The 27,948-nt window shown below is 57.7% G+C and overlaps 2 protein-coding genes across 5 annotated transcripts in view; one reads left to right on the top strand and one right to left on the bottom strand.

Moving 5' to 3' along the window:
* The window catches only part of GNG7 (G protein subunit gamma 7), a 45,409-nt gene extending 19,471 nt beyond the window's left edge, over positions 1-25,938 (top strand). Inside the window, exons 1-3 of one of the 3 annotated variants that reach the window (XM_026688625.2) lie at positions 22,109-22,227; positions 23,146-23,271; positions 24,084-24,395. In XM_026688625.2, the coding sequence (XP_026544410.1) occupies positions 23,191-23,271; positions 24,084-24,209 (207 nt within the window). In that variant the 5' untranslated portion in view covers positions 22,109-22,227; positions 23,146-23,190 and the 3' untranslated portion in view covers positions 24,210-24,395. Of the gene's footprint in view, positions 1-22,108; positions 22,228-23,145; positions 23,272-24,083 lie in introns of those variants that run through there. The other 2 variants (XM_087955350.1, XM_087955342.1) reach the window with 2 other exon arrangements.
* On the bottom strand, positions 19,840-22,013 carry LOC113426257 (uncharacterized). Of its 2 annotated transcripts, none has more exons than XM_087955292.1 (4): positions 21,639-22,013; positions 20,990-21,122; positions 20,700-20,758; positions 19,840-20,364 (listed from the first exon to the last, which is right to left on the bottom strand). In XM_087955292.1, the coding sequence occupies exons 1-4, from the start codon at positions 22,011-22,013 to the stop codon at positions 19,891-19,893; spliced, it is 1,041 nt and encodes a 346-aa protein (XP_087811418.1). In that variant the 3' UTR covers positions 19,840-19,890. The 2 variants fall into 2 exon arrangements, with proteins under 2 accessions (XP_087811418.1, XP_087811421.1); XM_087955295.1 differs by having other exon boundaries at positions 20,700-20,755.
* Positions 25,939-27,948: the final 2,010 nt, after the last annotated feature.

Below are 27,948 nucleotides of genomic sequence, written 5' to 3'. Positions count from 1 at the left end.
CCTCTACAGGCCTTTCCCCAAATACCTTGAGGGCAAGCAAGGGGGTGCCACATTTCCTTGGTGCCAGGCTGCTGTCTCCCCCCCCCACCCCTGAGCCTGGCCTGGCTGCTTGGGGGGCCCCTGCAGCTGTGCCTACATCCCCCCACCCGGGGAGAGAGCATGGGGGGATCTCTGGCCTAGGCAAGAGAGGCCCTGCTTGCCTTAATTTCTCTGCTGGAATTTCGGCGGCTCTGGGTGTGAGCAGGAAGCCCCCCGTTTCCCTTCTCCCACCCAAAGCTGGGAGTTCCTGTGGAAAAGCCCCTGGCAGCCCAGCCCAGCCCAGCCCGGCTCTCAGAGATGCCCTGTAGGGCCATTCCTGGGGCCCCTGAGTGGCGGCTGGGGGCCTCGGCTTGCAGAGGCCCCAGGGGAGGCCAGGCCTGGGGGTTGGTCCTGCCTGCTGAAGGGGGTGTGGGTGAAGCAGAAGGGGGCACATCTGACCAGGAGGTGGTTTCCCTGGCCAGGAGATGCTCCCCAGAGGAGGGGGGGGGGACGGATCCTCCGTCTTCAGAGGCAGCCCCTCCCCTTTGGGACAGGCGAGGAGAGCCCCCTTCCCTCAGCTGGGGCGCAGGCAGGAGGACCCTGTCCCCACAAGCCATGATGCCCCCCGCAGGCTGCGGGGAGTCCCGGGTTGGAGGCCTCTGCCCAGCGGGAGGCGCCAACAGTCCTTTCCTGGCTGGGCAGAGGAGGTGGCGGAGGTGCTGCCGTGTCCTAGCCAGGCCGAGCCGGTTGGGGCAGCCCTTGGCAGAGGCTGTGGGCAAAGGCCACAGGAGGCACCCTGGGTCTCTGCTGCTTGAACTCGGCCCTGGGATGCCCCTCCTGGGCTTCTGGCTGGGCACACTTGGCAGCCAGACCCCTTCCAGGAGCTGCTGGCGCTGGGGGCCGGTTGGTGTCTTCAGGGCTCCGGAAGGCTGGCTGCGAGCCGCCCTGACTGAGCCTTTCAGAAGGAGCTGGGTAGCCGATGGTTTTGTGCAGGGCCTGGTCCTGCAACTCCTGGCCAGAGAGGCTCAGCTGCCATGTGTGAGTGTGTGTGTGTGTGTGTGTGGGGCGATTCCACCCGTGGGGCACCTGGAAGGAGCCGCTTCCTGGTGTTTGTGTGCAGCAGCCCCCGCTGCCAGAGTGGAGAGCAGCTTCTCTGGCCGTGCTTGGCGTGTCACCTGGCAGGAAAGGCTGGCCGGCCGGTCGGAGGGTAAACAGTTTCTCTCTGCTGTGCCAGGACGCCCTGAGTGCCCAGGCGAGTCGAGCCTTTGCCTCTGACTCAGAAAATGGCCGGTTGGTTGGTTTTGCTCCCCGCCTGAGGGCGGCTGCTCCCTTTGCCAGCTGCCAGGGAACCCCCTTGTGCCGCTCTGCGGATGGAGCAGGGCCTGGGCTGGAGACTTTGGGGCCACAGCAGAAGGAAAACAAGCAGGGCGCAGGATGGAGCCCCTCACTGTGCACCAGGGGAGAGGTGGGGAAGGGCAAAGGTGAGGATTGGAAGGAGAAGCTTCCTTGCCCGCCCTCCTGCCTGGCATTCTGCAGGGCCTCTCCGCCGGGTGGAGGGGGCGCCATGCCCAGGGCTCTGAGCTGTGCCAGGGGGCTGCTGGGGCCGTCAGTCATGGCTGGTCCTCCCCCCCCCAGCTCTCCTCTTACCATGTACCGCCCACCCTGTCCCCGAGCAGCAACGAAAGGGTGAGCGGGCTGCCGCCTGGCGTCTGGCCCAGGGCCTCTCCCTCTGGCCTGGCTCAGAGGTGCCCGTGGCTGTCCTCAGCTGCCGCCTGCAGCCTTCCATGCTGCCAACGGCCCCCTTCCCAGAAGGAAGCAGGTCCTGGCTTCTGCCAGCCTCGGTGGCGTCTCTTGCAGCCTCATTGGCACCCAGAGCCTTTCAAGGAAACACAGGTTTGCCTGGGGAAGGTGGAAGGGGATCCCCCCACAACTCTGGTCAAGGAAGACCCCCCGGGCGGATCTCCGGACCGAGAGGCAGGAAGAGGGAGCTTCTGTCTTGCAGCTCTGCAGAAACGGGGAAGCCATGATTGTCTCCTGCGGCTCTTGGGCTTCGGCTGCATCTGTGGGGGCTTTGCTCCCCAAGTTCCCCTTGTCCCTTTCGGCTGGTGGGGGCAGAGCCCCTTCTTCTCCCAAGGCCCAGAGGGCGCTGCAGCTGGGGAGACCTATGGCCGCCCCTAGGCAGAGCCCTCCTGGGGAGCTCTGGGAATCCCTCCTTACTCAGAAGCCCCAGAGAGGGTCTGTGCCCCCCCACAAGGAGAGGCCTCCTCACCTCTTGGCCGACGGACGGCCAAGACCGAGACCGTGAGCAGCTGCTGCCTCCCTGGGCCCCCTCCTTTGTCCGGGGGATTCAGGCCGAGGGAGGGGGGTGAGGGAGGGTTAGAGCAGACCATTTCCTGGGCGGTGGGGCCCCTTTCCCTCAGCTGGCTCTGCAGGAGAGGCACCCCGCCTCAGGATTCTCCCATGAAGTGCCCCCCCGTTGGCGTCCTGCTCACCCGAGGGCAGTTGGGAGCTGAGGGGGAAGCTTCCTTTCTCTGAACTGGGGGTGGGGGGTGGAGGGGGGCGAGATGTTTCCATGAACACAGATAGATTCTGAGGAAGCTGGAAAAAGTGACGCAGGCAGGCAGGTCAGCCGAGCCGCGCTCGGTTCTGCTTTGAGGGGGAGAAGCAGCCCCCGCTCTCGGGGCCTGGCCTTTTCAAGCTGCAGGGGCCCCGGAGGGACCCCGGGTGGGCCAGGGGCCCCAGCCCCTCCTGCTCAAGACCATGGGGTGGGTGGGTGAGGTTTCCTCGCTCCTCCTGGGGCCTCCGACCCTCCCTGCAGAACAAACGTTCCGGGGCTGGGAATCGGCCGCCCTCCCATTTCCCCAGAGAACAGGGCAGGGCTTCAAGGGAGAGGTTCGTGCTTGAACCCCGCCCCTCCCCCCATGGATGCCAGAGTGAGCGGCCGTCTGGGGGTCCACAGGGTGGGAAAAGGGAAGAGGGCCAGCCGCCTCCTTCCCCTGCTGCCAGTGGAGGGGCTTTCAGCCACTAGGTGGCAGCAGTGCCTCGGGTCCACTGGGCGGCCTGGGGTTGGTGCCCAGCCCAGTCGAGAGTCTGCTTGGCAGTTCCTTCTGCTGCTCTGCTGGGGGTGGGGGTGGGGGTGGCTGTGGGGGGCTTTCTGGGCTCCTCCCCAAACAGATCAGTGGGGAGGGCCTGGCCCTGCAGATGCTCCTTCCCTGCTGGGGAGGCTGGGTGCTGGCAGGGCGGCCCCTCCACGGCCCTTGCTTGCCAGTCCAGGGCACGGCTCCCTTCTGCCCTGCCAGCCCAGCAGGGGCCCCCCAGGGTGTCCTCTTGCCCTTGGGCCATGCAGGAGCCCCCCCTCCACGGGGGTGAAGCCAGCCCTAGGCCCAGATGAGGCAGTGGGGGCACTTGGGCCGGCCCTCTGGGATTGGGGCTCTCATGGGGTGGGGGAGGCCGTCCCCCTCTTTGCATAGCAGCTCAGCAAGGCAGGAGGGGGCCTATCCTGGGGGCTCCCCCTCTGCTCCAGAGGGAGGGGGAGGGAGGGAGGGGTTGGCTCACCTGGCTAGGGGGCTCCAGAGCAGCCTTCCTGACAGCCTGGAGGGAAGCCGTGAACTCTGGAAACAGCTCAGAAATATCCCCCCTTAGCCTCCCTCGGATGCCCCCTCCCTCCCCCCTCTGCCCAGGACCATTCCCCCTGGCCCAAAGTGGGGCATGTGTGTGTGTGCGCATTGTGCCTGCCGGTTGCCATGGCTTTTTGGGTGTGAGCCTCACTTTGGAACCCAAAATACCCTCTGATTCAGCCAGGTGGTTGGAGGCTGCAGCTGAGCCTTTACTTCAGGCCTTTCAGGTCGGGGGCAGAGGGGTGGGTGGGCTTCTCTGTGGCTTAGGCAGCCTTGTGGCTCTGGGGCTGCTGGCCAAAGCGCCCCCCGCTCTGCTTCCGCCTGCTGAGCCCAAGGTCGGGTGAGTTCAGCAGCAGCAGCAGCTATTTCAGGACGTCCTTTCCTCCTCCTCCTCCTCCTCCTCCTCCTCCGGTCTCCCTAACCGCCAGCCTGGGCGGTTTCCCTGCCTCTTGGATGGCCGACAAGCACAGTCTGGAGATCTTGGAGCCTGGCCTGTGGCTGAGGCCCAGACGGGCACCTCTGCTGCAGCTGCTGGGAAGACCAGGGCCTGGAGACAACCAGGGCTGGAAGCTGCAGGCCAGGGATCCTTATTTACAGATAATCCGAGTTGGAAGGGACCTTGTAGGTCATCTAGTCCAACCCCTCACCCAAGCGGGAGACCCTACACCATTTCTGACAGAGGGCAGTCCAGTCTCTTCCTGAAAGCAAAACAAATTTTATTAATTTTAAAGACAAACAAATCATCATTAACTATTACATACTTGAACCTTTTTCCATTATAAATTTTACAAGTCAAATAAAACCTTATTTTATACAATATAATTCTCTTTTGAACCATTTCCATATGAGCATACAAATACCTCTTATCCAGTTTCTCTTTACTTCTCTTTACTCTTATTCAATTTCACTATTATTATTTCATCTATTTCTTTCTGACTTGGTTACCATTATTCTCATTCTATATTTCTGCAAGGTTTTATTAATTCTCCCAAAAACATAAACACACAACACACAAACATATACAAAATCTTTTAGGAAAGTAACTTGGCCCCAGGTACCTCTCTCTACATGGACTTCAATTATATTCATGCTCATCTTACATGTCATTACCTATTTTATTTACAATTCTATGTCTTCTATATTAGTTTCTCCACACATTTCACTCTTCTTAATTCTATCTTATTTAATCCATCTTAATTTGAGTCATTATATTTGTATCTTTTGTCCATTCTTTATTATCCCTTTGTCTCATTCCTTATAATAAAAAAAAAGAACTTCTCCTGAAATCACTAATCAGAGTATGATGCCTTTCTATCTTCCCCCCTAAATTAATTAGATTAACATTTAAAATAACACCTAATACCCAATCTGATTCTGCTTGGTACATTCTATCTACTATTTTTTTTTTTTAAATAAAATAAAAATAATAAATCCAAAATGATTAAATACATAGTTAAATAATAGATCTAAATATTGAATCTTATAACATTCCCATTGCCTTTTCCAAAGACAAATGCTACAATAATAATTTTATAATAACATCAATACCATAGTCATATTAAACTCTAATTGAAACTCAATATTCTAAACATTCCCTTTAATATTTTATTAAATTTTAAAATCAATCATTACTAAACATTTCAACATTTTAATCTCTTATTAACTCTTAAACCATTCTAATTTTCTATTTCTAATACAAATGCTACAATACCATCTTATGTACCTTGCAAAATCTTTTTTAAAGAAATTATACTTTACCCTTTGTCCCTAAAAAAGATTCCTCTTTTCCCATCTAATTTCAAAACTTTGTGGCTTTTCTCCACCTTTTCCCTTTCTTTCTTCTCCCACCAGACCTTTCTACCCCCCCTTCTCCTAGCCTCTGCCTTACTGGCTTCCCTTCTCTGTTGTGTTCCTTTTTTCTTTTGTTTACTATCATTATATTGATTTTGCACCTTATTTTTCTCTTTCTTGAGTGTTTTTTTAAATCTTAAGTCCTTCATTTTCCTTCCTTTCTTTCTTCCTTCTTTCTTAGTTAAATTTTGAAATTCATTAAAGATGTCCTCCTCCTTCTTCTTCTTCTTCTTCTTCTTCTTCTTCTTCTTCTTCTTCTTCTTCTTCTTCTTCTTCTTCTTCTTCTTCTTCTTCTTCTTCTTCTTCTTCTTCTTCTTCTTCTTCTTCTTCTTCTTCTTCTTCTTCTTCTTCTTCTTCTTCCTCCTCCTCCTCCTCCTCCTCCTCCTCCTCCTCCTCCTCCATCTGTTGTAGTGTTTGTTGATAGGTAGCAAGCGCCATTTCTAAAAAAGGAAGGCTTCTTTTACACCATCTTTGTCATCTTTTTTGTTTGCTCATATTCTTTTCTCAGTTCCTCAACAGAAAAAGCCATTATAAATCTTTTTTCCCCTCTTTCTTCTTGCAACAACCAAGATATTTCAAAAAATAGAACAATCCCAAAGTCATCAATCAATCCAAGCCAAGACAAAGTTCTCACTTTCTCTTCCTGGGGTAGTATCAATCAAAAAAAGAAAGTCCAAATCTGTATCTTAAAGGCTTATTGCAATACATTTCAGTCTTCAGATCCTTAAGGCATCTCCTCCAACAAAATCTTAACATATAAATATATTTTTTGTCCTCTCCCTTCCCACTTATCACATAAAGCCAGTTTTTACCTGAAAAAGACAGGTTTCTCAGTATCCACTTATTGATTCCGTAGGGAAGGAGAGTAAACTTTCCTTTCAGCACCTCAAAATTGCCGCTTATTTTCTCTTCTGGAAGGTATCATTCAAAAAGCCATAATTTCCAGGAATTATGTTAAATATGTCTTAGAGTCCTGGGTCAACCAAGAAAAACTTTCACTTTCAAAGGCTTTCTCCTCTTCCTCCTGCGCATTCTTACCCAGCTGCCGGCTTCTTTGTGGCGGCCATTACGGACCGCCGCTGCACCGTCTTGGGAAAAGCGGGTTCTGCCGGCCAGGGAGGGGGTCTGCAACACCCCCAAACCCCTCTCTGGATCCCCCTATCTTCAGCCGCCCCTGCAGGGCAGCCTTAGCTCCAAACCCATCCGGATCGGAGCACCAAAAACGGCTAGCACAGCAGGGATCGCGCAGTATCGCGAATCCCTGCTGCTCGCGAAGCCGACAAACCGGAAGCCCCCCTGAATTTCATTCTGTTAGATATGGCCCAGTGTTCAAGTCTGTCAAGATCCATCTGGACCTTCAGCCTATCTTCTTGGGTGTTGGCTATTCCTGCCAGCTTAGTATCATCTGCAAATTTGGTAAATTCTCCTACTATTCCCTCATCGTTAATGAAGATATTGAAGAGTCCTGGGCCTAAGAGGGAACCTTGTGGCAACCCACCGCTTACTTCCCTCCATGTAAACTTAGACCCATTAAAAACTACTGGTTGAGTACGGATTGCCAGCAAGTTGCAAATCCATCTGGTGGTGGTGCTATCTATTCCACTTTTTTCTAGCTTACTAAGAAGTAGGTTGTGGTCTACTTTGTCGAATGCCCCCAGAGAGGCTCTCAGGGCAGGAGGAGCCAGCAGGGCATTGGGTGAAGTTAACAAGATATAACCCCATAGAGACCTGTCCCCCATGGGAAGCCCTCCCTCGCCCTGGAGACAGGCCGGCCCCAGCTGGGCTTTCAGGCCGGCCCCTTCTGGCTTCTGGGCCCCGGAGGTGCTTTTTGCTCCCCGGGCAGACTCCAGGGCTGGGGAGAGGAGGGGCTCAGGATGGTGCTGAGGCACAGAAACCAGGCCTGGCGATCCGGGGTGGCCCTGCCTGGCCCCTTCACCCAGCTGCCTCCTGGCCTGGGATGGGCCCAGGCCAGGGGTGGGATGGATGGCTGTTGGTCCTGGTTTTGGAATTTCTCAGCTGCTGCCGCTGCTGCTGCGGTCTTCATCCTTTCCATATTGCTACCTGCCCAGAGGAGGAAGGCCCCGCCTGGCCCAGGTGGCTGGCTAGGAACAGGGGCAGAGCTGCGGCTGGAGGCTGAGAGCGTAGGAGGCTTTGCGCTCCATCTCTCGGTCCTGTTGCCGGGCACAGCCTCGTCCTGGCCCCTTTGCCCAGTGTGAAGCCGCTGTGGGGCAGGTGGCTTTCTTGTAGGTGGGCAGCCTCGGGCAACGTTTTAAAGACCTCTCTGGCTGAAGCTCCTCATTTTTCTTGGGGCTCCTTCAGCATCGGCCTTGTGCGCCTGCGCCAAGCGAAAGCTGGGAACCTCGGAGAAGCGGGGAGTTTGCCAGAAGGGGGCTCCCAACTCCAGGCCTCCCTGACCAGCCCAGGGAGAGAAAAGGGAAAGGCAGCTGAGCCCTCCAGCCTGTGGGCCCGTGGGCAGCAGGCACCCAGCCTACTGACCGCTCGGCCGCAGCCTGCAACTCTTTGGGAACGTCCTGTCCCCGTGCCTGGCTGGGGAGGGGGAGGCACACGAGCATTGGGGTGGGGAGGAAATGCAGGGCAGAGACAGGATTGCTGGCATGCGGGGGCTTGGCATCCTCTGCCCTCCCTCCCCCCTCCCCTTCCCCTCCCACATGCCAGCAAGAGGGTGGGTGGCATGCAAATGGCCCCCCTCCCTCCGCCCCAGTGTCTCGGATGGGCTGCCAGGATGCCAGTCAGAGGTGGGTCGTCCCTCAGGCAGAACTGCAGCAGGTGCGGCCTCTGCTCTTCCTGGGAAGGGAGGCGGCCTGGCTGGCTGGCACCTGTTCCTGGGAAGCAGCTGCTGGCACCGCTACAGCCAGCCACGTGGAAGGCCGGCCTCTCTGCCGGGGCCCTCCCTCCTGCACAACACCCCCCCGCTGGAAACACCCCACCCACCCACCCACCTGGGCCTGCTGCTGCTGCTGCTGCTGCTGGCAGGGACTGGAGTGGGGCAGATTGGGAGGGGATTAGATCCCCTCTCCCCCTTGGGCTTCCCCGGCCGGTCAGGGGCAGAGAAGCTCCCCAGGGAAGGCGAAGACATGTGCGCGGGTGGCATGCCGTGTGGTGCCCCAGTTCCATGACAAAGCTGGCAGCTCAGCCTCACACACGGGCCTTCCTGTGTATGGGGGGAGGGGGCAGGTGAGACCAGCCACGGCCATTCCCTCTGCGCAGGGAGGGCGCCAGGAGAGAAAGAGGAGTTCCTTGCCCAGAGAGGCACAGCAGGCTGGCATTCCCACTCTCCAGGGTGCAACACCGTGTGGCTCTTTGTGTGAAGGGAGCCCTCCCTGCAGCGTCCAGGGGCGGCACAAACTGAAGTGGGGCCTGAGAGCAGAGAGGCTCCTGCGGGGAAAGGAAGGTTAGCGGGATCAGGCAGGTGGGCTTCCCCAGAGAGGAACCCTTGCTGTTCAAGAGGGGAACGCCCCTCCTTTACAGGCACCACCTCTTGGTCACCTGGCAGAGATCCAGAGGAAGAGTCCCAAACACCGGCCCCTGTCGGGCAGGCAAACGGCCGGGGAAAGAGCCACTGCGGGCCCTGAAGTCGAGCTCGGCTGCAGGTCACTTCCGGCCCTGGAATCCCTCCAGCTCTCTGGACACCACCAGGCACCAAAGCGTCTGTCTCTCCCCTGAAGCCCCCTCTGCCCACCTGCTCTTCTGGCTCGCTTGGAGGGGAGCAGCAAAGTCAGCTCAGACTCCCCCCTCCCCCAGGCTGTGCCCATGCCCCCGCCCTCCCCCTCTCAGCCAATGAGGGGATCCGTGAAATTGGCTTCAGGCCTGGCGGGGGTGGGGGTGGCTGCTGCGGGGCCAAAGCAGGACGGTCACATGGAAGTTGGGCAGGAAGCTGCCCAGCTCAGCTTCCCTTTCCTCCGGCTGCCCCCGGCCATCTGCGGGGCACCGTCAGCCATGAGGACATCCTGGAGGCCGGCACACCTGCCTCTTTGCTCGCCCAGGGCATCCCTGGGACCCCCAGCTGGTCCTCCCTCCCTGGAACCAGAGCCTGATGGAGCAGGCAGGAACCCTGCCGTGGTGCCTGCCTCACCCCTGGGAAGCTGCCATCCGACCCTCTTGGGCAGCTGCAACCCACAGCTTTTCAAGGAGCAGCAGATGGGTGGAACCCACAATTGGGGCTCCTGGTGGAAACCAGAAGCTGCTCAAGAGGCCCTGGCGATGCCTGGCACAATCTGTTGGGCAAGCGAGGGAGGGAGGGAGGGAAGCGTGGGGTCTGGGTGCAAAGCTAATGCTTTACGGGTAACCGGCCAGGTAAGCTGGAGCTGTGTTATCCATTCATCTAATGACTGAATGTTAGGTTTCTCCTGGGGAAGCTGGGGTATGGGTACAAAGTCTTGTCCTGAAGCCACTTTAAACGGAGTAAACCCAGTACTACTATGTACTGAATTGTTATATGCCACCTCAGCGAATGGCAATAGGTCAGCCCGATCATCTTGCTGATAATTTATATAGCATCAAAGATATTGTTCCAATACCGAGTTAGTCCTCTCACAAGCCCCATTGGTTTGTGGGTGGTGGGCGGAGCTTAAGCCCTGGGCGGAGCCCAATAACTTCAGGAACTCCTTCCAAAAGTTTTGAGGTAAACTGGACACCCCTGTCTGAGATTATGCGTTCAGGAACTCCATGTAACCTGTAGATATGTAAAATAAACAGTTTAGCCAACGTTTTTGCAGATGGGATTTTCGGACAAGGTATGAAATGTACCTGTTTGGAAAACAAATCAGTTACTACCCAAATAACTGTATTCCCCCCACTTTCAGGTAATTCCACTATAAAATCCATAGAGATTTCCTTCCATGGAGCCGTTGGTCTAGCCACATTTTGTAGTAAGCCTGCTGGTTTACCAGGAGGCCATTTGGCTGAGGCACAAATAGTACAACTAGCTACATAAGTCTCAATGTCCGTTTTCAAGGTAGGCCACCAAAATTGCCTTTTAACTAAGTGTAATGTTTTCACGAATCCAAAATGACCAGCGGCTTTAGAGTCATGAGCTTGCTGTAACATTTGGTTTCTCAGCTTCGCTGGCACATATAATTTGGCCCCCACCCATGCCAATCCATCTCTAACCGTACAGTTATTTGAGTGAGCAAGGAACCAATCATCAAGTTTTAGAGCATCTCTTAACTGTGCAGTCAAATCATTTGATAAATCAATCTCCTTTTTCTGGGCTCTGGTAACCACTGAAGCTGCCAACTGTTTGGTTGGGACAATCGGCCATACCACTTCTTGGCGAGCACTATTATATTGAGGTAATCTAGATAAAGCATCCGCCATGAAGTTCTTCCCCCCTGGAATGTACTTCAATGAAAAATTAAAGTGCTTAAAGTACTGCGTCCAGCGAACTTGCTTGGGAGACAGCTTCCGAGGCGTTTTCAAAGCCTCCAAATTTTTATGATCCGTCCACACCTCAAATGGGTGTTTTGCTCCTTCTAAGAAATGCCTCCAGGTTAACAGAGCCCAGCGAACTGCAAAAGCTTCTTTTTCCTAGATGGCCCATCTCCTTTCGGTTTCCGTTAGTTGACGGGAAGTATATGCACACGGTTGCAGAGTCCCCATCTCGTTTGCTTGTGATAACACCGCTCCAACTGCTACGTCACTTGCATCGGCTTGGATTACAAAAGGAGTGTCCATGTCCGGGTGCTTGAGTACTGGTTCAGCAGCAAACAGTCGTTTCTGCTTCTCAAAAGCGGCTTGACATTCCATGGACCACTCCAGGGGTTTACTAGGCTTTGGTTTCACCTCCCCTTTCGTTTTTAGGAGATTTGTGATCGGCATTGCAATCTTCGCAAAAGCAGGGATAAATTGACGGTAAAAATTAGCGAATCCCAAGAAACTTTGAAGTTGTTTCCTGGTGCGGGGAGGGGCCCATTCCAAAACGGCACGAACCTTCCCCGGATCCATTTCTATGCCATCATGTGAGATGCGATAACCTAAATAGTCAATTTTTTCCTGGTGGAATTCACACTTGGACAACTTTGCATAGAGCTCAGCAGCTCGAAGTTTTTCCAGAACTGACCGCACTAGTTTCACATGTTCATCACGAGTCTCCGTGTAGATAAGAATATCATCAAGATAAACCAACACCCCTTTGTATAGATGTCCATGTAACACCTGATTGATCATTTGCATGAATACTGCAGGGGCCCCCTGTAGGCCAAATGGAAGAACGTTGAATTGGAAACAACCCATTGGGCAGTTAAAAGCAGTTTTCCATTCATCCCCTTCCTTAATTCGAACCCGGTAGTATGCTTCTCTCAAGTTGAGTTTTGTAAAAAATTTCCCTTTGGCCAAGTGGGCCAACATATCCTTCATCAAGGGGAGGGGGTGCACGTTCTCCACTGAAATAGCGTTCAGGTTTCTATAGTCAACACATAAACGAAGGGAGCCATCTTTCTTTTCACGGAACAATACTGGGGCTGCTACCCGAGGTCTAGCGGGTTGGATGAAACCACGTTCCAAATTCTTATCGATAAATGACCGCAGCTCTTCTAGCTCCCGCGGTGTCATCGAGTACAGTTTCAGTTTTGGGAGTTTCACCCCGGGTAGAATTTCAATACTGCAATCTGTTGAACGGTGGGGGGGGGAAGCTCATCCGAGGCCTTTTCACTGAATACCTCCTTTAAGTCCCAATATTCCTCTGGAATTTTCTCCTCCCCCTTCAGGTTCTCGGTGCCAGTGGAGGCCAGTTCAGTGGGATTCTTGAGTTTTGGTTGAGATTGCCCCTCCCCTTCTGGGCGCTGGTCAGTATGTATGCGCAATGACCCTCTCCTCCAATCAACGTGGGGTTCCATTTCCGGAGCCAGGGCAACCCCAGTATTAGGGGCCGCTCCATCCCAGGAGCCACAATAAAACACAAAGTCTCTCTATGCTTCCCCATCGTCATTTCTATTGGTTCCGTTATGAAATGTGCAGGGCCGCCCCCAGCTGCCGATCCATCCAATTGGCAAAAGGCTATGGGCGTTTTCAAAGTCTTCAGCCTTAAGCCCATTTTCTCCACTACTTCCGAGCTGATTACACACCTTGTGCACCCTGAGTCTAACAAGGCCAGCATTTCCCCTTTGGCTCCCGATGTGGGTACCCTTAATCTCACTGGAATGGTCATAGGGCCCTTGTATGGACTTACCAGTGAGTCGTCTTCCGATTCGGATTCACTCTCTTCAGAAGAGGTTGGAGTTCCCAGCTCCTCTCCTTTCAGAGGGGCGATCTCTACAACCTCCTCTGTTTTAAGCGCCGTTTCGCGAGGCTTTGCTGGGTTTTTTCAGGTTTTCTTCCTCCTCCTGGCACCCCCTTTGGCTCTAGGTTGGCACGGCAGTCTGCAGCCCGGTGACCTTCCTTCCCACATCGGAAGCAAGCAGTGGTCTTGGGTTTTGCCACCAGCCCTCCCTTTTGAGGTTTTAAGGCTTCTCGAGGGCTGGTGGGGGAGGATTTGCTCCAACCAACCCCCCCCCACATCTGTTTTGGGTCAGATCAATTTCCACCTCTGCCGCCAGCACATACCACAGCTGCAGCTCACTGGGGTTTCTTCTGGCAATACAGCTTTGATATACATCTTCATTCAACCCATCTTTAAAAGCTTCTATCAGGGCTCCCTGGGACCAGCCTCAAATATGACACGCCAGCTCTCTAAATTCCTGGGTGTAGTCGGCCACTGATCTCCGCCCCTGATTTATGGTCTTCATCCTAATCTGGCCTTACGTTCAGCAAGTGGGTCTTCAAACCTGGCCCGCCGCGCAGTGATGAACAGGTCATAATTCATCAGCTGAGGGGCATTATCATTATGCATCCACTTTGCAGCTGTTCAGTCACCATCCACTTTGCAGCTGTTCCCTCCAGAGCCCTGGTAACAAATCTAACTTGGGCTGCTTCTGAGGAAAAATCCCCTCCGTATTCCTCCATATGGCTCCAGACTTGTGCCAGGAAGAATCCTAACTCCTTGGGATTCCCCCCCATATTTTACTTCCAACGGAGGCACCTTTGGAGTTCTACGTCTTCTGGCAATTACTCCTCGCGCTGGGGGCCCCTGGGCTGCTGCTGCCTGTTGCGCTAGCCGGGTTGATTTATGGGGGTGGCTGCTCTGATTCTTCTGGCTGGGGCTGCCTCCCCTCCTCTCCCTCATACCTTTGATCAGTTTGAGGTTCTCCGATAGCTTCATTTAGAAGATGCATGGCTTGAGTTAGCAAAAAATTCTTTCTTTCCTTCTCTTGCCATGGCTCCTCTCTTCCACGCCGACGGGTAGTGGTCACTCCTAGAGGAGGCTTTTCCTCAGGATCCTTCCAGCCGACTCCCAGGGACCATTTGGGTTTTACAGCTGCTTTTTCCCCAAGATTTAGTTCTGCTATCAAGTCGGCTTCCCCTGCTTCCTCTAGCAGCAGAGAATCTTGTCCTCCAGTCGCTCCCAGGTCTTCTTGGTTGCTGGCTGGATTTGACATGGTGTTCAGACCCCCTCGGAAGAAAATTTATTATTTCTCCGGGTGGGCTGGAAATGGGAGATTCAGAATAATGTCAGCTGGTGCTCCATTCAAAATCCAAGAAAGAAATACTTAGACTCTTTTAATCAGAGAAAAGATATCTTTTACTGGAAATCAAGTGGTAGCAACAAAAAGAATTCTGAATCTGAGAAAATGGGCGCGTAAATCACATATACCAAGTAATGGCCACATTCCCACCCCCAATAGTTCAATTGGCTCATCCAATTAAAAGTTGTGTATATCATCATGTGGGCATCTCCAGGTGGTGATGAGGCCTCTGTCAGTTGACCTTGACATAGTTTGATAAAGGGTTGCAGCTGCGCATAGCATAGGATAGAAACCTAAGCAAGAAGGTACCCCCCTCCCCAGCTTATACAGTTCTGGTTTATAACACCTCCGGCTCACTTCCCATAACCATTCCCCCCTCCTGCCCCCCGTTACTTATGACAGCCGAAAGATGCAAAGCAAAGGGAGAAAAATCTTGAAGGCTGACAGCCCCCTTCTCCTAATCCTTGGGGGAGGCCTAGAAGCCCCCTCTGTTACTCTGTTATTCCTGGGCTCCCCCCACTGATACCGGTGAGGGTCACGGCCGGAGGCTGCTGGTGCATCAGAGGCTCAGCTCCAGAGCCTGTAACCTTCCTGGGTCGGGCCAGAAACCGAGCAGGCTGTGCTCCTCACCCCTTGGGAGCCCTCTCCTCAGCAAAGCGACTGGCCAAGGGTCCCCCAGGTGGCAGAGACCCTTCAGGCCAGAGCAGGCGGCAGCCACATGCCTCAAGGGTCAAGAGGCAATTGGGGGGCTCCTTTCCTGAAAAGCGGCATCCAAGCGGAGCCCCCCCAGCCCTCCTTTGCCACAGGAGGGGCCCCGGGCTTCGAGGGCCGAGCCTTCCAGGGGGAGGAGCAGCCCCTCCCTGACGAAGGCCACCCAACAGAGCCGGGCAAGGGGGCTTCCCTCCGGCAGCCAAAGGGGCAAGCTGGTTGGTCTTCAGCCTGCTGCTGGGGAAGCCTCTCTGGAATGGGGTGGGGGCTAGAACCAAAAGGGGGGGCCCTGTGGGAAAGAGCAGCCGAGGAGGCACCCCCGTTTCTGCCTCTGCCAGCTCTGCCTGGCGCCCGGTTCTTTCAGCAATTTTGCACCAAGGCTGCAATTAGCCTGGCAGGAAAGCAGCCCTGCCCCCCACCCCCGTGAGAAAATGCCGCCTGACTCGGTGGGTTTCTTTTATGTTTTCAATCAGCCATGATACGTCTTCCAACAGCCGTTAAAAATATATTAATTTAGGTATTAAATTAGCTGGCACCGGTAGCTGGGATTAAGCCTCAAGTTTTGACTTGATTGCTCCTTGGCAGCAAAATGCATTTGGTGAGGAAGGTGAACTTAGACTCTGCTGTGCCCTGGAGGCTCACCGTCTAGGGAATCTGCCCCCCCTCACCTCATGGTTGACCTGGCCCTGCCGGTCGCTTCCTTTGCTTTGGCGGGGAGCCCTTGCCCCGAAGGGAAGTGCCAAGCAAGGGGGGGCCAGTGGGCAGTAGTCCCCTCTGCGCAAGACTCGCTTCCACTGGAAGCTGCTCTTCTGGGACCAGGAGTTGGGCTGTCCTGCCTTGCAGGGCTGGTGTGTGGCCTAGGGAAGGAACCACGCTGGATGCCACGGCCTCCCTCAAGTTCCCAAGAATGACTGTCTGGTCAAAGCAATGCAGCCTCCCCCCTCCAGCCCCCCCTTAAGCACAAGCGGTGAGACCCCTCTGGGGTTCCCCCCCCCTTCCCATGGATCTGCCTCCCCACTCCTTCAGGCTGCTGTGTGGCCGGAGGGCACCTGGCCTTCCTTTGCCCAACGTGCTAACCATTCCCTGGGTTTGTGCCAGTGCCTGCAGTGACCCCGGCCTTCCCTTCTCCTGGGCTGTCCATGGGGCAAGGGTCAGGCCCCACGTCGAGCCAGGGGGCTCAGCCACGGGGGGCCTGGGGCATCGGGGCAACTGTGGGCAGGGGCCTCAGGCCATGTGCAGAATCCTCTCCCACCACACATTTGCACCTTGCCACCCCCCACAAGAGGCCTCCGTCCTTCCCCCTTGTCTGAGGGCGGCCTCCAGAGTGCCTGGGTTCTGCTGCTAAGGAGGTCAGGCAATGGATTGGGAAGGGGGCACACCAGGGCAGAAAGGGGCTTTCCCACCCTCAGCTGAGGCCTGTCCTGACCACAGGGGCTTCACGGGAAGCTTGCATCACCCAGCCCTCTCTCCTCCCCCACCCTGGCACTTGGCTGGCACTGCACCTGAGACACCAGCGGCAGGTCTGCCAAGAAAGCAGTGGGCAGCAGGCGGGGGGGGGAGCGGGGGCTCCTGGCTCAAGGGCCCTCCCCGCGAGTGGAGATGATCAGCCAGCGTCGAGGGGCAGCCTTGGAGAGGCCGGAGCAGGGTCTCTTCCAGCAGGCGCCGAGGGCGATTAAGAAAGGAGCCGGGAAGGCAGCAGCAGCAGCGCCTGGACGCCTCAGTCTGCCGCAGGGCAGACCACCCGACCGGCCCCGGGAGTGGGAGGGTTCGGGGGGGCAGCCTCGATGCCCGGTTAGAGGGGCTGGGGGGGCATCGGGCCCGCGCGCGTCTGCGGCCGTGGGAGCAGCTGCCGGCGCTGCGTCTCTCCCCGTCTGCGCACGTGCCCGGGGGCCAGGTTGGAAGGCAGCCCGCTGCGTGCAGCCGCTTGAACCGCTCGCTGGCGTCGGCCGGGTTGTGAGGAAGCAGCGCCGGTGGCTGTGGTGGCATTTCCCAGAAGGGCTCGGGAGGGAGTCCGGAGCCCGGCCGCCTCGTCCCCCGCGGCTGAACCCCTCGGGCTCCAGGGCGAGGGACCGGAGGAAACGCTCGGCCTTTGGCAAGGAGCTCCCGGGAGCGGCGCTTCCACTTGCGGCCTCTGTTGGGCCAGCCAGCCCGGAGGAGGGCCAGATCTGCCGCCAAGGCAAAGACGGAGGGGCAGCGACCACCTGCCTGAAGGCTCGGGAGGAGCTGCGCAAGCCAGAACAAGGGGCGGAGGGGGGAGTCTGGGTGAATCCCACGCTGACCCTGAGCCAGGGCCACCCTGGACAGATACCCCGGGTCTTGGTCCCCTCTAGGCTTCATTGGGCCCGGGGTGGGTAGCTTGCTCCGTTCAGAGCATGGTGTGGTAGGAAGGACCCTGGCAAACTGCGGTGGGTGGGTGGGCAGAGGAGAGCAAGCAAGGCGATGGGCAGCTGGGAGGAGAGACACCCCCCCCCCCGTGGTGGAGTTGGCGGTCTTCGTACCTTTGGTCTGAGGGAGACATAGATCACTTGAAGTAATTCAGGACTGCCAGCTCTCTCGCTCTCTCTCACACACAGAGTTGTTTTGTTCCAAGCTCCTTTCCAATTTTTTTCCAGCCCTCCTGGGAATTCCAGCCTTTCTCCCATTGCAAGCCAACCGGGTGCTGGCGCTACCTTTCCCAGCTGCCAATAATTCCAGGCACCTCCTACCCACTCAGCAGGGGAGTTGGGAGGTGGGTGCCTTCTGTGGGGCTAGACTGCTTCACAGGCAGCCCCAGATCTCTGCTCAGCATGACTCTGGACGAAGCCAAGAGATCCATCCAGCCGCAAGGCTGCAGTGCAAAGGGTGCCCCCCCCTTCTCCAGCTGGGGTTCCCAAAAGCTGCCTATCCCCTGAATCTGGGCAGCACTGCCGTTCAGTTGCAAGCCCTTTGTGGAAACCTTTGGGTGGTTTTATTTTGCAACACTGAAGACTAGATATACACTTTCTGAAGCAAAATGTGAGCTTGAATCTATGGCTCATAAGAGTTGGAAGGGGCCTTGTGCGGTGTGGGTGTGTGGGTGTGTGTTCTAGTCCAACCCCTGCACAAGCAGGAGAGCCTGTGCACTATTCTGGGCAGGTGACTGTCCAGTCTCTTCTTAAAAACCGCCAGGGATGGAGCACCGACTTCTGGAGTCAAGCGGTTCCACGGGTTGATTGTTCTGTTAGGAAATCCTTCCTTCCTTCCTTTGCTTTTTGTCCTGCTTTCGGGTGCTTTGACCCCCCTCTTCTTTGTGGCAGCCCACCCCCCCCCGTCAAATACTGCAAGGCTGCCATGGTGTTTCCCCTAATCCTTTTCCCCAGACTAGCCAAAGTGCCCAGTTCCTCCAGTCCGGCTCTTCTCTGCACTCTTTCCAAAGTCCCAACATCTTTTTCATATTGTGGTGGCCAAAACTGGATGCTCTCAGGACTCAACATTTTCAAGAATGTTCTTGGGACTAAGTTATATTCAAGAATCCTATTAGTGAAAAAGTTATGCTAAAGCCGTGGTACCCAGAGTGGGCGGTACTGCCCCCTGGGAGGGGGGGGGATGCCTTAGGGGGGCGCTGAGAGGCAAGGGGGGGGCCGGAGGTGAGCGGCAGGGCACAATTCAGGGGTGGGGAAAAAAAAGTCCCACCACCGCCACGGTTTGAGGCAAGGCCCTGCAGGATCATCCCATTGACTTGCCCGCTCTGGTGTAAGGAGCAGCCTTGGGAATAGGAGAGCAAAGCCAGAGTGGCTCCTTTGCAAACATCCCACCGCCACCACGCCTTCCACCCCATGGAGCCCCGAACGCACCGGAGGCAGCTGCCCAAGCAAGTCCGAATGGAGCGGTGCACGAAGTCAATGGGGTGAGCCTGAGAGAGGGAAAGAGAGAGACAGAGAGAAGGAAGAAGAGAAAGAGAAAAGGGAAAGAAAGAAGGGACCAAAGAAAGGGGGGGGGGTGGAAGGAAGGGACAGAAAGAAAAAGAAATAAAGGAGGAAGGGAGGAGAAAGATAATGAGATATCTATTCTAGTCCAATCACCTACTCCAGCAGGGAGTGTGTGTGTGTATGTTCTCCTTGTAATTTACCAATACATTTAGGTTTTGCCTTCTTCAGAATTGGCACTGTAATTACATTGGGGAAGAGTAATTTTTTAGGGTGGAGATCTGGTCCAATGGATCCTGTTTCTCTCTCCCTCCCTCCCTCTCTCAGGCTCACCCCATTGACTTGACGTGCTGGGGCAGGTCCCTCCAGTGCAGCGGACTCAATGGGGGGTGGACCTGTGGGGCTGGCACCTAGAACGCGGCAGTGCCGGCACATTCGGTAACTTTTGCGGGCAAAGAATCACAAAAGCTTCTGGATTGTGCACAAGAAGGGACACACATGTCAATGCAATTCAGCAACATAAAATAAATAAAAATAAAACAAATCAACAAGAATCGTCAAAGCATCTTTGATTAGATTTTATTCACTACTAGAATGTAATCAGAGATGCTTTGCTGATTCTAGTCCAAGGACCTGCTCCAGCAGGGTTGGAAGGGAATGTGTGCGTGGCTATCAAAACTCCAAAAACAGGTCAAGTAGTTCTGGGGAGGCCAGTCATAAATTAGAACACTTGCTAAGCAACCGGTCATTAAGTGAGGACCACTCGTATTTGGTTTGCCAGTCACCAAACCATGTTCACCCAGTCACGTGACCAGCAAACCACACCCTCAAATTAGGCCACACCCACAGAAATTTGAATCCCGCCCCTGGTTGGGGGGCATCAGGGATAAGTTTGTAGCACCAAGGGGGGGGTGGACTGAAAAAGTTTGGGAACCACTGCGCTAAAGTATAATTTAGGACAATGTAGCCTGCAAGCTAAAGTATTGCTCAAAAATGCCTGGGTGGAGCTGCGCATTGAAAGACTCAGGTGGAAGTGACTGGTGCGCATGACCCACCTGTGGCGGAGCAGGTGCAAGGTTACCTGCTAAGCTGGGGGGGCGGTCCTTCTTCCTCCAGTCAGGAGCAGGGAAGGCTGAATCTCCTCCAGCCTAGCTTTTTAGAATCAGGAGCAGCCCAGGGGGGTTTGCCATCTTGCCAAATGTGACACCTTTATTTAACAACATCTCCGGCTGCTTAAAATGCTGTTGAAACCCACGCAGCCTTCCGCCCGGGGGTCCCACCAGCTTCCTTCCAAGACAGGCACTGCCAGCCGAGAGCTGGGGACAACGGCCCCTGTGGGCCCCTCAGGCGTCCTCTGGGCCTGCCGCCCCCTCGGCTTCCTTCTCTTTGCCTTTGGCCGCTGCCCTCTTTCCGCCTTGGGAGCGCTGGTCTTGGGGGCCCGGCCTTGGAGGGCCCGGCCTGGCTCTTGGCTTGGCTCCCCTTTGCCGCCGTGACTGGCTCACCCGAGGGGGGCTCAGCCTTGCCTCCTGCCTTGGGCCGAGCTTTGCCCTTGGCGGCTGCCTTGGCTTCTCCCTTGGGGGGCACCTTGGCAGGGGGTTTTGCCAGTTTCCCTTGGAGGGTCTTGGGGACCCTTGGCTTCTTGGGAGCCTTTCCTTCGGCTGCCGTCTTCTCCTTCGGCTTCGGCTTCGTGGAGCCTGCAGCCAGGACCTGCAGGAAGACGGACACGCTTGGCCTTATATGAGTCTGGGGGGTGGGGGTGGGCAGCCCCGAATCAGCCCAGCTCAGCTCTCTGGGGGCAGATACAGACCCCCAGTGGGCCCCACCTTGGCCCCATGGGGCCTTTGGGATGGGCAAGGGAGACGCTGCCCTGACTCAGCCCATGCTGTGTGGGCTTCGGCAGGGGGCAGAGCCCCAGAAGGGGCCACTGGGAGGGGGCTGCCACCCCTGGACTTTGGGGGACTCACTCTCTCCTGCCCAGCGGCAGGCTGCCTGCCCGCCCGCCCAAGGACTTGGGCCACGAGGGAAGGGCCGAGCTCCCCTACCGAGTCAGGCTCCATCTTGGCTTCCTTGCTGGCGGCTTTCTCCTTGCCCTTGGCGTCTGCTGGGGAGGGGGGCAGAGAACCAGGATGAGCGCCTTCTCCCCTGAGCTGACCTCCATCAAGGCAGAAGCTGCAGCTGGGCCCCCACAGGGCGAAGAGCCCGCCCAGGAGCCCCTCGGCGGCCCCCTTACCAAACCCCCCATGCAGCTTCTGGCAGGGATGCCATGGGACCTCCGTCCTCCCCAGCCCCCCCCGGGTGGCTGGTGCATGAAAAGGGGGGGGGGGGTCCTTACCCTTCCCTTTGCCTTTGGGGTTTTCAGCCCTCGCCTTGCCCTCCACCTTCTTCTCCACTTTGGGGGGTGGGCCTTCCCCCTGGGCAGGCTGGGCCCTCTTCGCCTTTCCCTTCTTGGGTTTTATGGCTGCCAACTGCAAAATCAGGGCAAGGGGGAGAATGCCAAGGGGACACTCAGGCACACCCCTGCCCCCCCACTCCTCCAAAGGCTTCGCAGGCCAGACTCTGCCAGGCCCAAGGCAGGACCCGAAATGCCCTCGGCAGTAGCACACGGGCGGGCCTGGCAAGGCTGGCATTTCCCACTGCTCATTAGCCAAGCAGGAAGGGCAGCAGGAGGCTCCCTCCGGGGTCCCCCCAGGAAGCCAAGTGGGGGGAGGGCACCCAGGCAAAGAGGAGGAGTGCTGGGAAGGGCGGGGAGCCACGTGGGGCAGAAAAACCCCTTGGGTCCAGGGGGCTGCGGCCATCAGGCACCCCAGAGAGCAATAAGCCTGTCCCCAACTCCTCCCGTGGGCTTCAGGGGGCGGCTGCCTGGCACAAGGCTGAACAAGGGGAGGGTACCCTGCAGGCGCCCGGCTCCTTCCGCGAAGCCTTCCTGCTTTGAGTGCGGCCCTTCGGCCAGAAGTCGGGTCCGGGGCGGGCGGCTCCCTCACCTTGAACCTGCCGGTGGCGCCCTGGGCGGAGGAGTTGAGGGGCCTCACCAGGTAGCCCTTCTCCAGCCCCTTCAGCAGCGCCTTGCGCAGGTAGTACTTGAGCCGGATGGGGTCCACGCCGGGGTAGTTGTGGCGGATGTAGCGCTTGATGGCGGCGGTGGAAGAGCCCTTCTTCTCGTTCAGCGCCCCGACGGCCTCGGTGACCATGGTCAGCGTAGGCGGGTAGCGGCCCTTGGAGAAGCGGGCTGCCCCCGAGGCCTCTGCGGAGGCCGAGAAAGAGAGCCTGCTGGAGGGAGACGGGGAGCGGACTCCAGCTCCCATGGGGCCGGGCGGGGAGGGCGCCCCCCGCTCGGCCAGCAGCCTCTTACCCGCCATCTCCGGCGCCGTCCCGGTCAGCCGACGCTCTCCGCGGAGGGGCCGCACCTGGACCCGCTTTATGCGGGAGGAGGAGGAGGAGGAGGAAGGCGGCCGCGGATCCCCTGCCGGCCAGTGGGCGATTGGCCGGCCGGAAAGCTGCAGGTGGTGGCCCGGGAGCCGCTAATAAGCGTCCGGCCTCCCTGCCCTCCAACGGGCGAGGCTTTCGGGCCAGGTACTTGCAAGGAAGCAAGCAGCCGAGCGACGCCCCCCGGCAGTGGCGCAGGCAGGGACGCGCCTGCGGTGGGACCCAGGCCCGTGGCGGGGGGACCCTCGAGCCCTGCGCCTTTGGGGGGGGGCTTCCCAGCGGGTCCCATTCTCTGCCCTTCTCCCCCGTCGGGCTTCCTCTCTGGGCCCTTCTCCCCCAGGGTTTTCCCTGCCTCGCCTTGGAATCCCCTTTCTCGTCTCGCAGCCCCGCCCAGGAGGGACGGAAGACCCTCGTGCGGGCCGCCCCAGGAGCAAGTGGGTGTCAGCCGGGGAGGGAACCCCGGGGGAGCCGGAGAGCCTTGGGGCGCCGCTTCCTTGTTTCTTTTCAACTTTGAGGCCCAGCGGGCCCCCAAGCTGCCCCCTCGGGACGTTTCCGGCCGAGGACCAGTTTCCTCCCCCGCGGAGTCTGATCCTGCAGACAATCGCAGCGTCTCTTTGCGGGAAGGCCCAGCCAGATGCCTCGGAAAACCTTCCGTCCCAAAATGTCCCAATCACCGGTTGGTTCTTGAGGTAGACTGCCTCTGCCTGCGGAGGTTCCTCGTCTTCGCCTGGTGAAGATCTGTGGCCCTCATGCAGCTGCAGAAAGAGCGATACCATCCTGGGCTGCAACCCCAGAGAAGGGGGTGGGGGTGGGATTGTGGGCCCAGGCGCCTCAGCTCCTGGAAAGCTGCTCTGGGGTCTTGGGGCCTTTGATCCCCCAGTTACACAGCCAGGTCACACGCCCCACTCCTCTGGGCACCTTCGATCGCTGCCACCCCGAGCTTGGCAGTGCTTTGCAGGGGGGGCTGTCTCCAAAGAGAGGAGGGGGCAACTCTGTCCGGTGCCACCCTCGGAGAGGGGCAGAGCGGGGCCGGGAGCCAAGCGTCTCCTTCTCTGGTGTTTCCAGGCCTCCAGGTGCTGGTGGACGCCCCTCCCCCCTCGATGGCAGACGATGTCGGCCACTAACAACATCGCGCAGGCCAGGAAGCTGGTGGAGCAGCTGCGGATCGAGGCCGGAATGGAGAGGATCAAGGTAGGCTCTGGGGAGGCCGCACTCGGGTGGGGGAGGGGAGGCGTCAGGTGCCCTGGGAATTGGGGAGGGGGACAGGCAGAAGACCCCCTCTGGCTCAAGGTCGAGCTGGGGGTTCCCGGTCAGGCTCTGGGCAGCCTGGCAACGGGGAGTCTGCAAGAGCGAGCACCAAGGCCCCTGCAGTGGGCGAGGGTCTCTGGCCCCCAGGCGGAGGCAGGGAAGGTGAGGGGAGAGGGAGAGAGAGAGAGACCCTTTGAGCACACAGGCCTGCAGGCCTCGGCCGCTCCTTGGCCCAAGAATGACTCTGCGCATGATCAGAGGCCCTGAGGTGCTGAGAAGGGGGTCACCAGGGAGGGTTCTCTCACCCCCATCCTGGTTCCTGGAAGAGGTTCAGTGCAGCTGCACTTAGTTCTGGGGGCTGTGTGTCCCCCGGGGAGCAGTCCGGTCCTGGCCCACTTCTCTTTGAGGGCAGGAGGGAGGGGAGCCAGGAAGGAAACGGGGGACAGCTGTGCAAGAGAGGAGGGTCGCTCCCCCCCCAGTCAGAACATCAGGTCCCCCTTCCAGAATGGGGAGCGGGGTGTTGGGGGACCCGGCTGAAGGTTGGAACTGAGAATTAGGGGGAGCCTTGATCCTGGTGGCTTCTGCCTTGGGGGGGGGGGCGGGGGGGGCAGTGTTCAGCTGACATTTGGATCCCCCCAAGGAGCAGCCCCCCCCATGCCCGAGCCCTGCAGTGCCGCCTCGTGGCCCCTCCCTTTGGACCCCAAGGCCTCCCAAGGGCCAGTGGGGGGCTGACGGGGCTGCTTTTCCCTCCAAAGGTCTCCAAAGCCTGCCTGGAGCTGATGAACTACTGCGAGCAGCAGGCCAGGAACGACCCCCTGCTGGTTGGCCTCCCCACCTCGGAGAACCCCTTCAAGGACAAGAAGCCCTGCACCCTCCTATAGCTGGGCGCCCCCCCCCAAACCCCCCCGATCTCCAGCCAGGCCAAGGAGGGGGGAGCAGCCCTCGTTGCCCACTTGTCCCACAGGCAGATGACCGGATTCCAGGTGGGGGGGGGGCAGGGAGGGCACCAGGCCGGGCTTGAGGGCCGTCCTGGGAGGGGACCCCCCAGGGAGCCGGTCTGGATGCCCCCCCCCGACTGCCCTTCCGGGACGGTTGAGGAGGGGGCTTCCCAAGGAGAGGGGCCCATTTCGTCTCTTCCTCCCTCACGCCCACCGCCTCCCCAACTGTCACGCTGAGTTTCCTCCCAGCTTCCCTCCCCAAGGCGCCCCCGGCCCCTCGGGCTCCCCAGGGACGTTTGCAGGCAGAGGCAGGGGGAGGGGTTCTTCCGTGGAGGGCCAGGAGGCCCCTGGGCTCAAGAAAGGGGGTCCCCGAGGGGCACGGATGCCCCCCACTCCCAAGGGCCAAGGCGGGGGGAGGGCTTTCCCTGGCTGGTTGCTCTCCCTCTGAGTGAGGAGCCCGTGGCCCAAAGGGCAGAGTTTCCCAAAGCCCTGGGGATGCCAGCAGGCTGGAGGTGGGAATAAGGCTGGGGGCGGGCGGGGGGGACTGTGCCGGCTTCTTTGGTGGAGAACCTGCTGTTCCGAGGGAGCTCCTCCCTCCAAGGACTGGGGAGGGGCTCTTCTCCAGGCTGGGCCGAGTGAGGCCTTGATTTTGAGCCTGGAGGAGCTGATATGGGGGTCTGAGGGGAGAATGGGATTGGCAGCCCCCGCCTCTCCCAGTGCAAAGCCAGGGAAGCTGGAGGGCTGCCAGCCGATTGGGGCTCTTTTCCCCTTGCCCAGAAGTGGCCAGTGGGGCATCTCCAGGGACCCCCAGCCAGCAGGGCCTCCGTCAGCTCCCAGCGGCCCCCTTGCTCTCCCGATGCCCCCCCAGAGCGTGTGCCAAAGCAGCCCCCGGGGACGTTGCAAAAGGAGGCCGAGCCTCTGGTCTCCGGTGGTCTCTTCCCCGTAAATCTGAGAACGTTTAGCCTTAAAGTCTTTGTAAAATTATGCATAAAAAATTGCTACACAAGATTTTCAAAAGTACAGCACACACAGAAAGCCACACAAAAACTCTAAAAGAGAGCAAACAACAAAATTCTGAAATTTTGTGAGGCCCTAAACTTGTTTATGGCTAAATCCAGCACTGGACGCCCCCCCAGGAATCCCAGCCCAGGAGCCTCCACCTGCCCCCCCGTTTGCCTTGGCTTCCTCAGTCGCTTGGCTGGGTCTTCCCTGCTTTCAGCTCTGCCTCTTCCCTGGATAAGCAGCCCCTCCGCATCCGCCCTTGAACCCAGGGCCACCCTCCTCACCTCTACTCTCTGGGAATCCAGACCTTTTAGAGGGGGCACACCCTCCCTGTGTCAAACTCTTTCAATTGGTTTGTTTTTTAATTCACCAAAGTGACAAACGGATTGATTCAGTTTGTCAAAAAACAGAGTGCCGAACCTTGTTCTTATTTGCCAAACTCTCTTCCTGTTGCCAAAAAAGGGGGAGGTTCATAAGGGGGGAGGCTGTGCCTGGTCATCTTTTCTTGCTGACTTCTTTCCTTTTGGTCACCGGTTCCTTCCTTCCCCCCGTGCCCTGGACTGGCTGCCTTGTTAGCACTGAACATGTGAGGTTCCAGTTTTTAAACGGTGAATGGGTGACACAAAGAATAAAGCCTCCCTTTTGCTGGAAACTCTTGTTTTTTTTTCTGGGCTTGGGAAGGCAGCTCTCTCCTCAGGCCCCGCTCTGCAATCTCTTCTTCTGAGGGGGCCCTTGGGGGCCCAGCCTCTTCCAGGGGAGGATTCTGCCTCTGCGATGCCAAGAAGGATCGGTGGGGGGGGGCTCCTAGGAAGGGCCGCCAGGTGCTTTTCCGGGGGCTCTGCTCCCAGCAGCTCCCTGGAGGCGGGAGGAGACCCTGCCCACCACCAAGCCCCTCTGCTGGCAGAAGGTGGGTGATCCAGAGCAGGAAAAGCCCTCAGGTGAGCCCACATCCCAGCCCTGAGGAGGAAAAGGGGGAGGAATCAGCCAGTGGGGGGCTGGGATGGGCACACAGCCATTTTGAATTCAACCGGGGAGGGAGAGCCCCCAGGATGGCATTGGTCTGCCCTGGGGCTACCCCGCAGAAATAGAGCGCTTGGGGGTAGGGTGGCATCCACCTGGTTGCCATCTGGGGAGGGGGAAGAGGAGGAAAGCCCTCATACACACACACACACACACACACACACACACACACAAACACACACACACAGAGAGAGCTCAGGGCAGTTTGGCGCTGGTCACGGGGGGTTCCCTGGGGCATCCACAGGCCCAAGGCTTCCTCTCCAAAGCCGGGGTGGGGGGCAGAACGACCACCCGATGCCGCCTCGTTTCCTCCCCTCCCAGGCTGGCTCTCATTCTGGGGAGGGTCTCTGGCCAGGGGCAGCAAGGACAGAGGGAGCGCATAGCCCCCCAACCTCCAAAGAGCCCCGGAGGAGCCCAATCCTGGGCACTGGTCTCCGGCACTCTTGCAGCCTCTGCGGCCAACTGCAGGGTGTGGCGGTGCCCTCCACACCCTGCCTGCAGTCTTCCCCTGGCTGGATGCAGCAGGCCGCCGGCTGCCGTTCCTGGCCCCACCCTGGGCAAGCGGCAGTAGCAGAAGGCAATTATAGCTCTCGGGGAGCTAAAAATAACTGCGGAGGAACAAGGGCTATTTATAGCGGCGTCTCTGAACTTTGTCCCAGAGGCATCCAGCAGCTTTGCCCGGAGCGGAGCAGGCAGCAAAGAGGCGCCGGCTTCCCTGGCAGAGGAAGGGAAGGGGAGCACGGAGGTGCCCAAATGCCTTGGCACCTGCCTCAGCCAGCTTGGGCACGTGGGGGGCAGAGGGTGGCATTGCCACGGAGGCCTCTTCTGCAGCCTTGGCCACTGAAAGAGTCGCTTGCCCAGAGGGTCGAACCGCCCCTCCCCCACCCGTCCAGAAACCAAGGGGGGCTGCTGGGGGATTCTGCCTGAGCTTTGTGTAAAACCGCTGAGGGGCCACTTTTAGCCTCTTTGGCCTCAGAGCTTCCTTGTCGACTCTTTGAGAGGACTTGGATGGCTCCTGCCAGGCCACTTTCGGAGGGCTCAGCTGGGGTCCTGCGAGGCCCAAAGTGCTCCGGCCTTTGGGTCTTGGCTGCCAGAGGAAATGAATTCTCCCTCTCTCGCTGGAGCAGGGCTCCCCAAAGTTGGCAGCTAAGACTTGTGGACTTCCAACTCCCAGAATTCCCCAGCCTGCTGCAGAGAACAGAGAGACCAAAACACAGCTTGGCCCAAGAGAAAGGCCACCGTTGACCCCATTGGAAGGAACTCATTTCTGGGGAGCAGAGAGGAAGCCATTAAAAGCACCCCTGGATTCTAGAAGTTGCTGGAGCAAAATGAATCTAAACAGAAACATTAGGAAAGAGCTAACCTAGACCAGAAGGGCAGGTAGAATTCTTCTGCAGAGAAACCGGATTTGCAAGAACAGAGACGAATTCACCCAGGACGAGTTTCTGACACGCCCACTCAGAACGACTGAAAGCAGTGACGTGTTTCGGGGGCCCCTTACAGAAATAACAGCCGGCCAATTGCTTACGACCCCCTCTGGTTTTTGCGTAGCAGTGTTCAGCCTCGCAGCCCCCCTGCCGGCCCGGGTCTACACCTCGCCCTCCGTCCCTGCCCCAAACTACCGTGGACTGGCTGGGCGGGGATGCCCACAGGCCCTGGC

This window comes from Notechis scutatus, chromosome 1 (assembly GCF_049901735.1).
Source record: "Notechis scutatus isolate UNSWTSFEM ecotype Mainland chromosome 1, rNotScu1.2, whole genome shotgun sequence".
Taxonomy (NCBI): Eukaryota; Metazoa; Chordata; class Lepidosauria; order Squamata; family Elapidae; genus Notechis; species Notechis scutatus.
The sequence above is the reverse complement of the archived record's forward strand: the minus strand, read 5'-3'. Positions and strand labels throughout refer to the sequence as shown.

Excerpts from the sequence above, each read along its gene's own strand:
- LOC113426257 (XM_087955292.1), bottom strand. The coding sequence starts at position 22,013 with ATGGCGGGTAAGAGGCTGCTGGCCGAGCGGGGGGCGCCCTCCCCGCCC. Across the intron at positions 21,123-21,638 it reads GCGCCACCGGCAGGTTCAAG|TTGGCAGCCATAAAACCCAA; the intron begins GTGAGGGAGCCG and ends CTGATTTTGCAG. Across the intron at positions 20,365-20,699 it reads CCAAGATGGAGCCTGACTCG|GTCCTGGCTGCAGGCTCCAC; the intron begins GTAGGGGAGCTC and ends GTCTTCCTGCAG.